The 14,074-nt window shown below is 43.5% G+C and overlaps 1 protein-coding gene across 3 annotated transcripts in view; it reads right to left on the bottom strand.

Moving 5' to 3' along the window:
• LOC117602038 (uncharacterized) overlaps positions 1-14,074 on the bottom strand; it is a 62,870-nt gene that overhangs the window by 45,631 nt on the left and 3,165 nt on the right. For 2 of the 3 annotated variants that reach the window (XM_034319499.2, XM_034319500.2), the window contains exons 3-4: positions 12,981-13,142; positions 1,555-1,728 (exon numbers count right to left, since the gene is read on the bottom strand). In XM_034319499.2, the coding sequence (XP_034175390.1) occupies positions 1,555-1,561 (7 nt within the window). In that variant the 5' untranslated portion in view covers positions 1,562-1,728; positions 12,981-13,142. The remainder of the gene's footprint in view (positions 1-1,554; positions 1,729-12,980; positions 13,143-14,074) is intronic. The other variant, XM_076691754.1, reaches the window with a different exon arrangement.

The following is a 14,074-nucleotide window of genomic DNA, read 5'->3' as shown; positions in this document are numbered from 1 at the left end:
AGCAACCCTTCTGCTGACCTATTCTTCCCGTACCCCCTTCTTCTCTTTCTTATCGTTACAACCCCTTGCCAGCGGCTTTTTCAGGGGGTTAGACGCGCTTCGAGAGTAGGAAGGGCTGATTGCTACTCGCTTTGCTTCGGGAATACCTGTTTTCCGATACAGACAGCCAGGTCTTTTTCATTTTCTTTTGCTTCAAACTTTCTGAAAGATGGCCGTGTCTCTTCATATTTCAAACGAGGCTGGCTTTCCATCGATTCCGAGACATTTAGGTCACCGTGTATTCGATCTTTCTCAATATTATATTATTAATGATTACCGAGTAAGTATTGTAAGTAAATCGAATTAGGATTAAAGTGTCGTAAGTCAGGTACGAGATGGCCCAGTCAAGGCTAAAGCGAATGAATCTTTAAGACGATCGATCCGAAACGGTTAAGGTCCCATCGGTCAGAGCAATTTCCCCCGACAGTTTCCACCTTCTATTTTCCTTTCTCCATCGGTCGCTTTCGCCCAGCTTTAATTGTTCCGATAAATTCAATAACCAGAACCAACTACCTTCCCAAGAGAGATTAAGACGATGACTTTGAATCGACGTTATCGAGTTCGATTCCGTTAAAACGAGCCTTCGTGCAAGAAAATGAAAAGGTAAATATTCTTGCTGGTTACCTTTTTATCAAAACCGCACAGACAGGAAATTTTAATTGGCCGTTCAAGAAAAATTCTGAATGAAAAACAATGAATCGAAGATGGAATTTTCAAGGCTAATTCACGGAGGTAAATAAAGAGAGCGAAATGAATAGGGAGGAAAAGTCTTTCGCGAGAGTGTGCAAAGGAAAAAAGGAAGCCAAGCTACGGCGAACTGTTATCTCGCAACGATTACAGTTTGCTAGAGTTCAGGAAATAAAAAAAAAACGAGGGAGAGAAAGATGAAAAAATGGAGGAGAGAGAAGGAGGTCGCTAAAGCGGCGAGAAAAAGGGTGTCGAACGCGTATCCTGGAATTACGTTTCCAACGATTTTCGCGACCCAGATCGACCGAGCACGCAGATTGCTTGCACGCAACTCTATCCGTTGTTCCAGATTTCAGCTGACACCAATTTCCCGACATTTCGAAGGAAAACCGCTCCTCTTCCTGTGAAAACGTTCAAACCTTCCACCGATTTCAATGATTTTTTACTTCCAAAAACATCAATTCGTAGTTTACCGACCAGAAAATCCACTTCCTTGTTTTTCAATCCAAGATAAACCGAAAAACTCCCGCGACTCGATTTACTTTCAAACGATATCCCGATAAACTCGACCCGAATATTCCTTTCGCCTTTGTTAGCCGCGCACGATGTAGGTCGATCGATTAAAAGATAACGCGACGGTTACTCGAACAAGATAGAGACACGATAATGTTGTTAACGTCTTCGCGAGATGCGATTCCCTTTAGCGAGCTACCCCGATTCGATAACGATGGGAAAAGAGAGGGTATCGGGTTGTAGCGCGAGAGATCGATGGTGACCGATCGGAAATTGGTCGAACAGAGGATGCAGAGCAAGTTTCAAAGGACTCACCCTTCATGCCGAGTACTTGCGCTCTCCTCCAGTCGAGAGAGGACACTTTTCTGTGCTTGCTTGCTTCCTGGCCGCCTGGCAAACGGTATCGGATACGCTGGTGAAACAAGCTGTATAGTTCCGGATCACTCTTCGATCAGGAATACAGGCAGGAACATAGAACGCTCGCTGTAACTAAACGGTACGAATGTTAACGTTAAAACTGGCGTTAAATAATAAAGAGTTCGCGACGAAGGATACATATATGTAGAAATAGAGGTCTGACGAATTCGGTTGACGGTAATCCTGAATCATTAGAGAGCTTCTGGCAGGCAACAATGGCGTATCGAAGGGACGGCTTTTGTGCGCAAGAAACGGTCTCGGTAGAGCCCAGACAAATCAACGGAAATTGGGATTTCTTTGATAGAAAGAAGGCCGGTACTTGGAAAACGGATACGCGAAAAATTTTTATATCGTTCCAATTTATCAGGCGCCGTTTTTCCGAAGCGGGCTGATATCCGAGGGATGTCAGAAACAGACCAGCAATATGAGTTAACGAATCCTGGCGTTGGATTAATTCGAGCACAAACGCGGACACATTCAATTAGCCCGTGTATCCGGTTACACCCGGATGCCAGCCGGAGAATATAAACTGGGATGCAGAGGGTGCAGGAGGCTGCGAAAAGAGCAAAGACCAGGCGGAAAAGCGAGCCGACGTCCTCTGGAAATGTGCCGGGCGTTATCGTTTCCGTCCTCGTAACGTCCCGCGCTTCAGAGCTTATCGCGCTTTATCAGCAACGATCCGCTTGCAACGCGGAACTACTCTCTCGCTTTCTGTCCTCCGCCCATCTTTCTCTTTTTTTTTTTTTTTATCGATCGAAACACGCGTTATTCGGGATGGGATCAGAGTGCGACACTCGTTGCCACGTGTCGAGAATCGTTACAGGATCTCTAGGATTAATGGATTCGCCAGTGAAAAAGGAGAACTCGATGATGACTTTGGTGGAACATCACGTTTAGAAATAAATAAGTATGAAATTGCAAGGGCTGTTTGGTACCTGGGGTCCTGACAGGGTCTAAACGATTCATAGAAGCGACAAATTCTCCTTATTTCTAAGTGACAGGCAAACGACGCGCAGCCAGTTCCTATCGACCCTCTTTATTCCCTTGTCTCGCGCTATTTTATTTCCCTAGAAACAATGGGCGAGCGAAGGGGAGGGCAAAACAGAGGGGCGGAAGAAATATGGAACGAGAGAATTTCGTACGAGTTCTTCGCAAAGAATGCTCTCGGTTATAAAACTTTTGAAATCATCTTTTTACGCCCTCTGTTTCCCTCGTTTATTCCCCTCGAAGTATCGTCATTTTCTCTAGACGTGAAAAACGAAGCAACTTGTCACGGTTCCTCGACCGTTTTCCAAAAGCGATCTCTCAAAAATATCCTGGGCATAATTATCTACGTGATAATTAGAAAGAACAAGCAACAACCACGATCCGCTCAACAATTTTCTTCGATGATAAAGTGATTAGGATGAAAGGTAATAAATAAGTTGAAAATGAAGAAAGGTAAAGCAACGGTGGAAGGCAATCAAGCGAAACCACGGAACGAAGTTATCGTTCAACATTCTCACCCTCTGATCGCGAAACAGCTAACTCTATTATCTTCATCCTGGCATTTACTCGAACCACGTGTAGGTTGCAAGAGCGGCATCGAAACGAAGCTAAGAAAGTAAGAGAAAGTGAAGGAGGCGAAAGGGAATAAGGTGAAAGCTCGCGGAAAGTCCTGAGGGGGACGTTTCCCTCTTTGTGGAATTAAGTTCTAGCACGTTAACTGAGAACAGTCTCGTTAAAATGGTCGCCAAGGAAGAGCAGAGTACAAAAATACTCTTACCAAACGAGATTACAGCTTTTTTTTACCAAAGAGATTTGTTGAGTAACCTTTGTTACTCAAACACGGTTCGAGGGTTAAATAAATTTTCTTCGTTTCTTTCTGAATCCGAAGACGCTTGGCTACCCTCGGATTCCATTAAAATTCAAATGAAGGGCTGAAATTAAGAAGTTGCTGTAAGGAAAAAATTTATCACGCTTCTTGAATCTTCGACAAGGCATTACGTTCAATTAATATTCAATTCGGCCTGTAAACAAGGTGATTTCCAAGCGATCGAGGGTTTCGATAAAAAATAAAATGACTCGTTTTAAATGACGCAGAGGAGAAACGATGTTAGTGAATGGATTAATCGCGACTTTATCAATCAATCTTTGATCGAATCATCGACGTTATCAATTCGACGGGTAATGGATGGAAGTTAAGGCAAGTTCAACAGCCAATGAATCCAAATTCCCGTCTACCGTGCAGCTTCGTTCCTGTGGTATCAGCGCATTTCCGGTTGCGCAATCTATCCTGGAAAACCGACAATGCGAGCTGATACGAGCGTATCCAGTTTATCATCGACGGAAATTAAACTAGTTTCGAGGGCGGTCAGAAACGATATTAGCTTCGACGTGGCGAATAATCGCATTGCAAAACTGGGCCGCTTTTATCGGGTCTCTCGATACCCGATCGCCGCACGGGACATTCGTCTCTTTTCGAATAATTAAAATAATCACCGTACGACTCCGCGTAAGGACCTGTTCCGTGAGAAAGAAAAGTTCCAAGACAGAAGCGGGGTTTATAGGGAAACATCACCGAAAAACAGCACAGAAGAAACAAAGAAAACAGAAAATGGAAAAGTGAAAAGGAAGCGAAACACAGGGACGTACTTCATCAACTCGAGGCTTGGAAAACAGAGATGTCGGTGAATTTCAAAATGCATTCCGTAAAATATATGTATGTCTTCAGTTTACTGGTAAACCGGTTCGCGGTTCCTTATTTCGGCGCCATCAATCATCTAGAGCAAGTCGCGAAGGAAGAAAATCACGGCGAGAGGAAAGTTGTTCTTAACAAAAGCTCGCTGACGTGGTCGACGTCGAAGCCAGACCATCTCGGCTCCAGCAACCCTCTTCTTCCCGGCTCGATCACCTTTTTTCCCTTCTCTTTTTTTCCATCTTGTTCTACCCCTTCGTTCTTAGTGTTCCAGCCTCGACAAATCCGATACTCCTTTTTTGCGTTACTCTCAAGATGTACTCGTATGGAGTCCAAGGCACCTAGGTTAACCCTAGAGAAACTCAACTCTAAAGTAGACTCAAAGTAGATTTACCATCTCCTGGGCAGTAATTTTGAAATCATGTTACATTTGGAGCCGTACATTGTTCTTGTTTCAAATTTGATAATGAAAGTTTATAGGTGATAGGCTTCACGCGTGAACTGCATTAAATCTTAAGTTATCCTGGCGAGAGTGGAAACAACGGTAGGCCAAGAGTGTTATATCGGTAACAAGGAACGAATAGTTTGCAACCGGGCGAAACTTAATAAGAAGGCTCATAAATAGCGAAACGTAGCGATAGTAAGTTAGCCGGGCTGACGTTCCCTCGCTTGCTCATTACCATTTGCACCCTAATTCTCCGTAAAGCAGGCACAATTTACCCAAGCAGCTACCCTTATCGAGTTAATGCCAACGAAACGGTGTACAGTTTCATTAATTATCCTGCCGTAATGTCCGGGCGTTGCGACGTTTAGAAAAAACCTTCTCATATCTCCAGCCACCGCTAATGGTCTGTCACTTTGCTTCCTTTATTTTCGGGATTTTAAAATGTTACGGAGCCCATAGCTCCGGGTCATGGATCGAAGGAACCGAGCCAAAACAGAATTATCCGTCTGTTAGAGTTTGCCAAAGGCAACGATATTTGCTCGAGAGAATTCCTTTTCTCAGAAAGAACGTGTAACAAAGATAGGATGGCATTCGATGCCAGCTGATCGGTTTTTGCTGGCATCGTCGATTATCTGTCATGCTTTCGGTTCAGTGATTTACCATCAGCCAGGTGTGGCCGGGTGGACCGTGTTAGGTTCTGCGTTGGCCATTGCGTAGCATCTCGTGGCGAACCGTAATCCAACGTCGCGCAAAATGTATACACGGAAGCGAACGAGAGGCGAACGCGTAGGCTCGAAAGGGTCGGTGATACCGATACCGATATCGATCTGCCAACTCGAGGGTTGAGTCGAGTGGCCTGCTGCTGCTGGTTGCGACCAACGTTCGACAGGATATCGGCCCTGGCTATCGCCACTGTTTACGTTCAGCAATAAATAGCCAAGCCAACGTCGCTGTTTGGTCTTGTTCGTTAGCTCGGTGATCGGCATTTAACCTCCTTCCCGAATATTCCTCTCGGAATAATTTCCGCTTTTATTCGCAACCAGCTAATCGATATAGAAAGTCAAAGAAAGACTCGTTCGTTCGTTCGTTCTCTTTTATCGCAGACCCTTCGATTTACTTGATCCGATACAGGGTGGTGGCGCCGCGACAAAAGCGAAGAAAGCGAACAATTATTTCCAGCAGTAGGGTTCAATTACGGATCACGATCCCCCTGCGTGAACCAGCGAGATTCTATCATCTTTCTCGATAGTAATCAGCCACCTTTGTCCCAGCGATACGTTTCGTTCGCTAAAAAGCCACGTTCCCGGAACGACGTCCTTTAATACTCGTCGGATTATTTTTTGCGACGTCGTTCGTTTAATATCGAGTCGTTCTCGGATGGATAACGGAAGAAAATTTCAGAATGTTCCGATGTAATTTGAAATTAGACCTAGGTCTGATCCAAGTCTGAAATCGTGGGATAGAAATGAAAACGTTAATTAAATCGAATTTCGAAGGATAGGGCAAGAAAACGTGTACCTGGAACAATAGAACGGAAGATAATAAGAAATTCATCGTCAAAGTTGATTACCATCCGCGATAAGTCGCGTCTGTTAGTCAAAGGGTGGTCGCGATGGCAACGCCGGGTAAGAAACAAAAGAACGAGCAGGAAAACAGGACAGTCGACGGTATTTACTGCGTTTCTTTGTCGGGAACAGGGGGTGTCGTGGCTGTGACGTAACATAATTTTCAATTAGCCGGCTGAAAGCAGGCGCCGCGCTACGAAGCGATAAGTAAACGTGTCTCGCTTTATACAGCGAAACGTGTTTCCTTCGTGAATGAAATTAGACGGAATTGTGTGTTCGCGTGTTATGATTCAACGATAGGATCGATTAATTTTTCGACGAATCGGTTCTAAAGCGCTATTTCACATTGAAACATCAAGTAGAATTCACGGCACGTCGAAAGGATTTCCAGTTCATTTGGACGGTTGTTCGCAAACGAAATTCCCTTTCCGACCCGCCGAATTCCTACGGGACAATGAACCAGAGAAGTATAGTCCAAGAATGGAGAGGGCAAAAAGGGAGCGAGCAATGGTGGTAATTGAAAGCGTAGAAGTAGATAATCCGGTGGTTAGCGGCGACGGTGGAGAAGGCGGCTGGGAAGAGAGGGAGGGAAGCAAACACTCGCGGCTTCTTCCCGAGGGTGTACGCTTGTTCAGCGTGTCGAGGGGCGTTTGAACGCGCTCCACCTCATGACTTATGGATCCGCGTTACACTTGGCCGATCAGCTTCTCAGCCACCCGTCACTTTCCGCTCCTGCATTCGTCTTTTCTGCCCGCCGAGCCGACACGATTTACTTTGTTTGCGACCAGTTTCTCGCCATTCGAATAAATTTATCAATTCCGCTTCCACTTCCTTTCTCACAAGGGGAACTACCCAAGTGTTACACTCACTTATTAATGAAAATTTGCCAGCTTGTAGAGCTCGTCGAGCTGAACACGTCTATACCCCGTTTTGTGGGCAGACGACTAATTGTTCAAAAGATATTAATAATTAAAGTTAGTTACTACTTACATTGAGAAATATGACAGACTCGCAATCTAGAGATCCACAGTTCAAATCCTTGATTCCCAACATTTTTTTTTTTTTTTTTTTAATGATAATTTGTCTCTTTTTGAATAACTATTACATAAAAATTATCATAAAAAAAAAAAAATTTTTTTGTGAACCAAGGATTTGAACCGTGGACCTTCAAGTCACGGATATGCTCCGCGACTCGTAATCTAAAGGTCCTCGGTTCAAATCCTGGGTTACCGTTTTTTTTTTTTTTTTTTTTTTTTTTTTTTATAATGATAATTTTTATGTAATAGTTATTCAAAAACAGTCAAATTATCATTAAAAAAAAAAATGTTGGGAACCAAGGATTTGAACCGTGGATCTCTAGATTGCGAATTGTATGTGTGAGTTTGTCATACTTCAGAATGTAAGGGGTAACTAACTGTAATTGTTAATATTTTTTTAACAATTAGCCGTCTGCTCACAGAGTTAACTTGGAAAAATTACCGTGCTATTTCTGAATCACCAAACTTCGCTGTTCTGCTCGATTATCCCCATGGATTCCATGGATGCATGGAAAATCGGCAAGTCGTAATAACATTAAGAGACGGTTGGGAGCTGATTATAAAGTTCAATGCGGTCGTTCCGAACCGTTACACCTGCGGATAGAATCAAGCCAGTGGTCATATATCAGCCGGGGAACGTTTCACAGCCAGGAACGAAAGGAGAAGGCAATAAGTCGAATAAAGAATGGAAAGGCTTTCTCTCGAACATTATACGAGATCCTTCCTCCGCTTAATTTGATTTGCAGATAAAAACAAAAATAGAGGGAAGGCTTTCTTTTCCGTCTCTCCTGGGGCTTCTAACAGCAGGCACGAAGGATCGCAAAGTGGTTGCTGAATTCATTCGACGGACATTTGCAAGTAATGCAAACTTCCCCCAACGACGTCGAACGTCGTCGGGGAACCGGTTGAAATTTACAATATTATAATTTCAACACCTTCTCGACACGGTCAATCTATTTAATGTTTGTTAAATTTCTACTTAGACACTTGGAGAATTTCTTATAATTGATTGGGGCATGCATTCTAGATTCTGTACGTATTTTAGGTATAACCTACATACTATTAGTATTGCTGTGTATAGCGATTAAACGATAAATGCCACTCTGAGAATTTGTGAAATTGGAACAGTTTAGATTGCATCTAAATCTTGTTAACTTCCAATAAAATTGAAGAAAAATAACTTTCATTCGATTCTTTTTTAATACCCGTAGCAAACAAACGGGGCAGAAGGTTGTGCCGATGCATTAATATCTATAGCAAGGTATAATTTGCGTAAATGGGAAGCGAGAAGTGACCGCGTGGAAACGGCTGAAAATATTCCCGATTGATGGGCACTTTGCGCGAACAATAGGCTAAACCGTCGTTCCGGTGATTAACCGTACACACTGTGTCGCCGACGACGAGTTTCCCTCGAATTTATCGGATTCGAGGGATCGGGGGACAGTGAACAATGAAATCTATTTTGGGAAACTAATTCGATCGATTACCGTGCATGGAATGTTTGTTGATCTTCGACGGTGACGCGTCGCGATGGCGTAGGTGACTACAATAGATCCAGATTAAATAACGTTCCGTCGATAAATCGCACCTCGAATTTCAATTTCTCCTTAGGGATTGATTCTTCAAACTTTGACTAATTTTGACTTCCGATTAAACTATTTTATTTATATTTATTTTCTGTAAGTTTCAGTCACGATCGACCCAGACTCCGATTGTTGAAGGGTTGTCGGTTGGAGGTAAGATAGGAATTCGAAGCGATTCCAAGCGTTTCGGGGTCATCGATGACCTCGGGGCTAGGTGTTGCATAACTTGGGGGTAGAGGATCTCGCCTCGTCAACTTTGTCGCCGGCTCTGTGATCGATCGGTTATTTACCGGTTAACGCTCGTCTCGGTTCACCGAGAACCCCGATGCATTACGCGAAACGTTCCACGGTTTCCCGGCATGCTTCGGGCCTGGAATTTTCATCGGGGCATCGATCGATTCAGCCGTCGAAAATGGAACGGGCTTTTGCTTTTGCGCGTTCCTCTGTCGTTTATTAAGCTGTTGCATAACAAATGGCCAATTTCGAAACATCCAAAGTCTGACACGATTTCATTTGCGTCAAAGTATGGTGGGATACCGGTTTCGGCGCGCGCGTCCATTATCGATCGCTCGAAGCATCGTGAAAATCGTTGGATAAACGTTGCACCTATTTATCTGATGTTCCCTGAAAAATTTCTTCCATTTCTGGAGAAAGAATCGGGTAAAAAATTTCAAATTGAAACGAAAGATCGAAGGGAATTTAACCGAACGAAAAGATTCGATGTAAATCTATGTTAATACGTCACGTACGAAACACCAGAGATAAGCGTAACTGAAATTAAAAACCGGGAGATTCCGTTGGAGAAAATTCCTCGGAAAAGGAAATGGACCGATAGAATCGTGAGATGAATAAATTCAAGTGATCTTTCATTTTCCAAGCAAATACCATCGTTATATCACCTACACTCTCTCTCTAGAATTTATCCTTTCACGCGAGCAATAAATATTTCCACAAGTTTTCCAATGAAAATTCGAGGTATAGATAGTGGGAATTCAGAGTCCGCGTATCTGCAAAAACGTCCCCCCGATTAATCTAACGACGTTAATTAATTGATCCTATTTAGGCGAAAGGGATCGACATTTTTCGAGGTAATTTCTAAAAACGTCAGTTTGACCGGCTCTTTCCAACTCTTTCCACCAGCTAGCGAGTTATAGTTCATCGAAATAGATTAACGGAAGTTCCACTAGCTTGATACGTTTTAATGCGATTATAGGTGAATTTCGAACTGGACGTCTGACTTGAACTTTTCCGATCGTAAAATTGAATCTTATGCCTGAGAGATAATAAAAAATTACACATCACACGGTGTTCGAATCGATCGCTTATAAAAGCGAGTGCACTCCTCGTATACGATTCTTCTAATTGATTCGTTACGCAACAGACGGATAGTTTGGAGATTTGAGGAGAGCAAAGAAGAGGCGTCGTTGAAGATGCTCGAGGGAAAATTGCGTGCAAATTACCGAGGTTGAAAATTCTTCGGGTTGGAAATTCAGCGGTGTAATTATTGCGTAACTTCGACCGGGGCTCTTTGTTAAACAACGAAAGCTTTCTCTTCTCGAGACGAGTATCCGATGTTGAGTACTCGAGGAAGCGTGAACTTCATCTTCACACTTCTCAATTCACCCTCTACTCTGTTTCTATCATTTTTCTCTCGCTTACAGTTCCTTTTTATCTTTTTTTTGTTTTTTTCTTTTCAAACCTCGAAAGCTTCGAATAATATTTTTCCCTTTCGTTTGTTCGGTATTCCTTCTCTTCCTCTCTTCTTTTTTTCGGTGTTCGTTTTCATAATATGTAGTTGGTTTTCTTTTCACGTTGGCAAAGTAAAACACCAACGACTCAGCGAAAACAGCTCAAATATTTGGCGACACCATCGGGCTGCTCCGTGTTTGCCACTCATTTATTCACTTTCAACTTCATTCTCCACTTTATTTCATACTACGTTATATTGCCCGTTTGTCGTATGCTCATTTTTCTTACAACTTTCCTCGAATTTCGTCATTTTATTCCCGTCTCCACGCTCTCTGATGCTGTCGTCAGCTTCGAATGGAATTATTTCGACAACGGAACATCGAATCGGTTCACGATTTATCGTTGAAGGTTTGACGGTTTTACGATAGCAGTTCGTGATTCTTCGTCGAAACAGCCACTTTGAGTTTCCTCGTCGAGGCGACGCTTCTCCGTCCATCATAAATATTATATTAAATTAACACGACTTTCGTGCCTGAGCTCGTCAAGCGGCGAATAATTTTACCCTAACCGATGAATTCTTCAAACTTTTCACAACTGAAGATCGCATCAAGAACTTTGAGAAAGTCCGTGAAAAGTTCGGTAGGAGATATTGGATTCGCCGAGTTGGTAATAATTAAACAAAACTTCTCATTGGCCAGGTGTTGTAAAATTTCGAATGATATATTTATAAAAGGTCTGGTAAAGTAGTTTCGTACTCCTATTGCTTTTCCTTATTTCTCGTTTTCGTCGCAAATTACTCAGCCTGCCGTGTTGGTTTTCCATAGAAAGCAGACGAAAGGCGAGTCGTCGAGGCGAAGGAGAAGAGGCGGTGAACATCGTCGACGCAACGCGACGCAGCTCTCAGATGGAATTTTAATTTCGTAGAGTAAATATACAACAGGAACAGGAAAAAGGAGAAAGGAGAAAGGAGAAAGGAAACGTGTGCACGGGTTAAACAAGCACTGTTTCGAAGGGAGCAGCCCGACAAATATTTGCGCTAGGAAAAACACATTTCAGACCGTATACAATTAACTTCCTATTCATTCAAGCTTCGACGATCGTCTCGACGTTAATTAACGGGCCGTCGACAACGCTCGTTAACGATTCGACGGTCACTCGAGGAGAATTACTTTGAAAAGAAATTTCGAAAATGATTTCGTTGCTCGGTTAATCGTCCAGTTAGCTGTTTTCAGCGACGCGTTAATCAGAGGCGTGTGTACACTTCAAGAAACTCGCCGTCTCGTCAGAAATGCGAACAGGTGATTCATCGTGGCCACGACAGCGAGCGATGCATTATGGGCTAGCTAGTGATAATCCATTATCGTGAGCCATGATCTCGACGCTCGTTTCCGACTGGACGAGCGATTAATCGCGAGATTAATCTTCCGCCGCGCCATGCCCATCTTATTGGACAGTGATAGTCAAAGAGCAACTTTAGAGCGATTACCGGTGAAAAGCCGATCCTCAATGGAACAGGCATGCTTTAATACCGCGCGACTATCCTTTCGTTTTATCTCTGATACGTCTATCAACCTCGAATATTCCAACTAGAGCGATAATTCTCGCGTGTGGCGCCAGATGGCGCGGTGGCCAACTCCTTTCTCGCTAGTGCTCCCTAACCATTTCATCTCTTTCTCCGTAAAACGTTCGGAAACTAAAGTTTCAAAGTCTGACGCGTCTTAAAATGCAATTTTAATTCCCTACAAGTTTTAATTCTTCTTCGATAAGTTTCTTTAAACACTCTACTCGCGTTCAAGCACCATTGAAAATGACCCAAATACTGATATTACAATGATAATTGTGAGAGGTGACGCCAGATGGCGCAACAACAGACGCCATTCTGGAAACTTCTTACGGATCGTTTTCCGGGAAAGGTGGAAGGTCAAAGGCTCGAGGGAGTCGGCGGATTCGAAGGCCGAGCGGAATTTTAATTCCGGCCAGCGTACAATGCGGCTCACCGGCTAATTAGGTTATGCAAAACAGTCGTTCACGCGTTGTAACCGCGTTCGCCACTGATTCTCGATATTTCCAGCCGGTCCAGCTACAAAGATTCCGTCCACCATTATTCCGGATGCTAAAACATTCACGGTCGATTTGCATTTTCAGTTTTCCTATGCTATTTATTAGCTAACTTTAGCTTTTGTAGCTAAATTTCAAGTTGATCGTGATTGCTGTATCATCAAAGACGTTTTTCGTGCAAGACGCGACGATAGACGTGTTTCTAGGTGTTTACGAAAACGTCGTCGGGCTGGGATAAAAGTATAAGGATCGAATTTCATAAAGACTCACTCTTCATGCCGAGGACACCAGCACCCTTCTTCGTTCGACGACACTTTTCTTCGATTTTCACAACGACGAGGAACAACAAGGAAACTTCACGAGATCACTGACGATCATCAACTATTCGCGCACAAACGGTCGATCGGAGGATTCAGGAACATGGAACACTCTCTGAAACAGAAAATAACGACAAATCGTTAGATCGATTTTCCTCGGACCACGGATAAGTTAACGATCGAAAGGATTCTCGAAAAAGGGGTGGGAAATTTCTGTCGGAAGATGGCCGGCTCGAAGTAACACCGGATTGAACAGTGTCGGAGTGTAATGAAATTCCTGCAGGTGTCGCAGGAAAGAAAGGAAATTCGATAAGACGACGTTGAGAGGCAGGTCTGCCTTTATCGTTGTTGTTCGAAGAAATTCCAGGGGTTGGTCCCAGGGGCGGGCCAATTTACGAGCGGGCTTACGTCCCACCCGGGAAAACTCGAAAATGAGCCGGCGTAAACGCAGTAAATTTTCACCGGTCCTCTATTCAAGAAAAAGAAAAGGACAGACGGTTTTCACGCTTTCCTCTACTTATCTGCCGCCTTCGACTTCGACTTCGACTTCTTCCTCTCGGACGGGGGTGTAACATTTTTACGAGACCCTTGCCACCCTCCCTGAATTACTGCATTCCGTTCAGTCTACGCTATTTCACCACTATATTTCTTTGCAATTTGTTAGAGTTCACGTAAAAGAAAATTTATTCAACTATCTTTTATTCGGTGTTAATTAGATACTCGTTAAACGTTGTACATACCAATGATCAGTGTGTATCGGAGCAGAAAAGAAATCGATGAACGAAGCAGTTATCGAATGTCTGAAAGCGACTGTTAGACCGGCTACTCATCGCCGGAGGCAGCTTCGGGCTGCTCTCTTTGAGCATCAATTAATTTTCCATCTGGATTCGCGCTCGTCCAGCGTGCAAATAACCTCAGACAAGGCTGAAATGGCTGGTTAAAGGTAGGCAAGTCGAAAAATCTTGTGAAACGGAGCGAACGAAATTCGTCGCGAAGTCAGTCTAGCGAACAAGTCGACCATCGAGATAACGCAAACTTTTCTTCTCG

Source organism: Osmia lignaria, chromosome 13 (assembly GCF_051020975.1).
Source record: "Osmia lignaria lignaria isolate PbOS001 chromosome 13, iyOsmLign1, whole genome shotgun sequence".
NCBI lineage: Eukaryota > Metazoa > Arthropoda > Insecta > Hymenoptera > Megachilidae > Osmia > Osmia lignaria.
The sequence above is the reverse complement of the archived record's forward strand: the minus strand, read 5'-3'. Positions and strand labels throughout refer to the sequence as shown.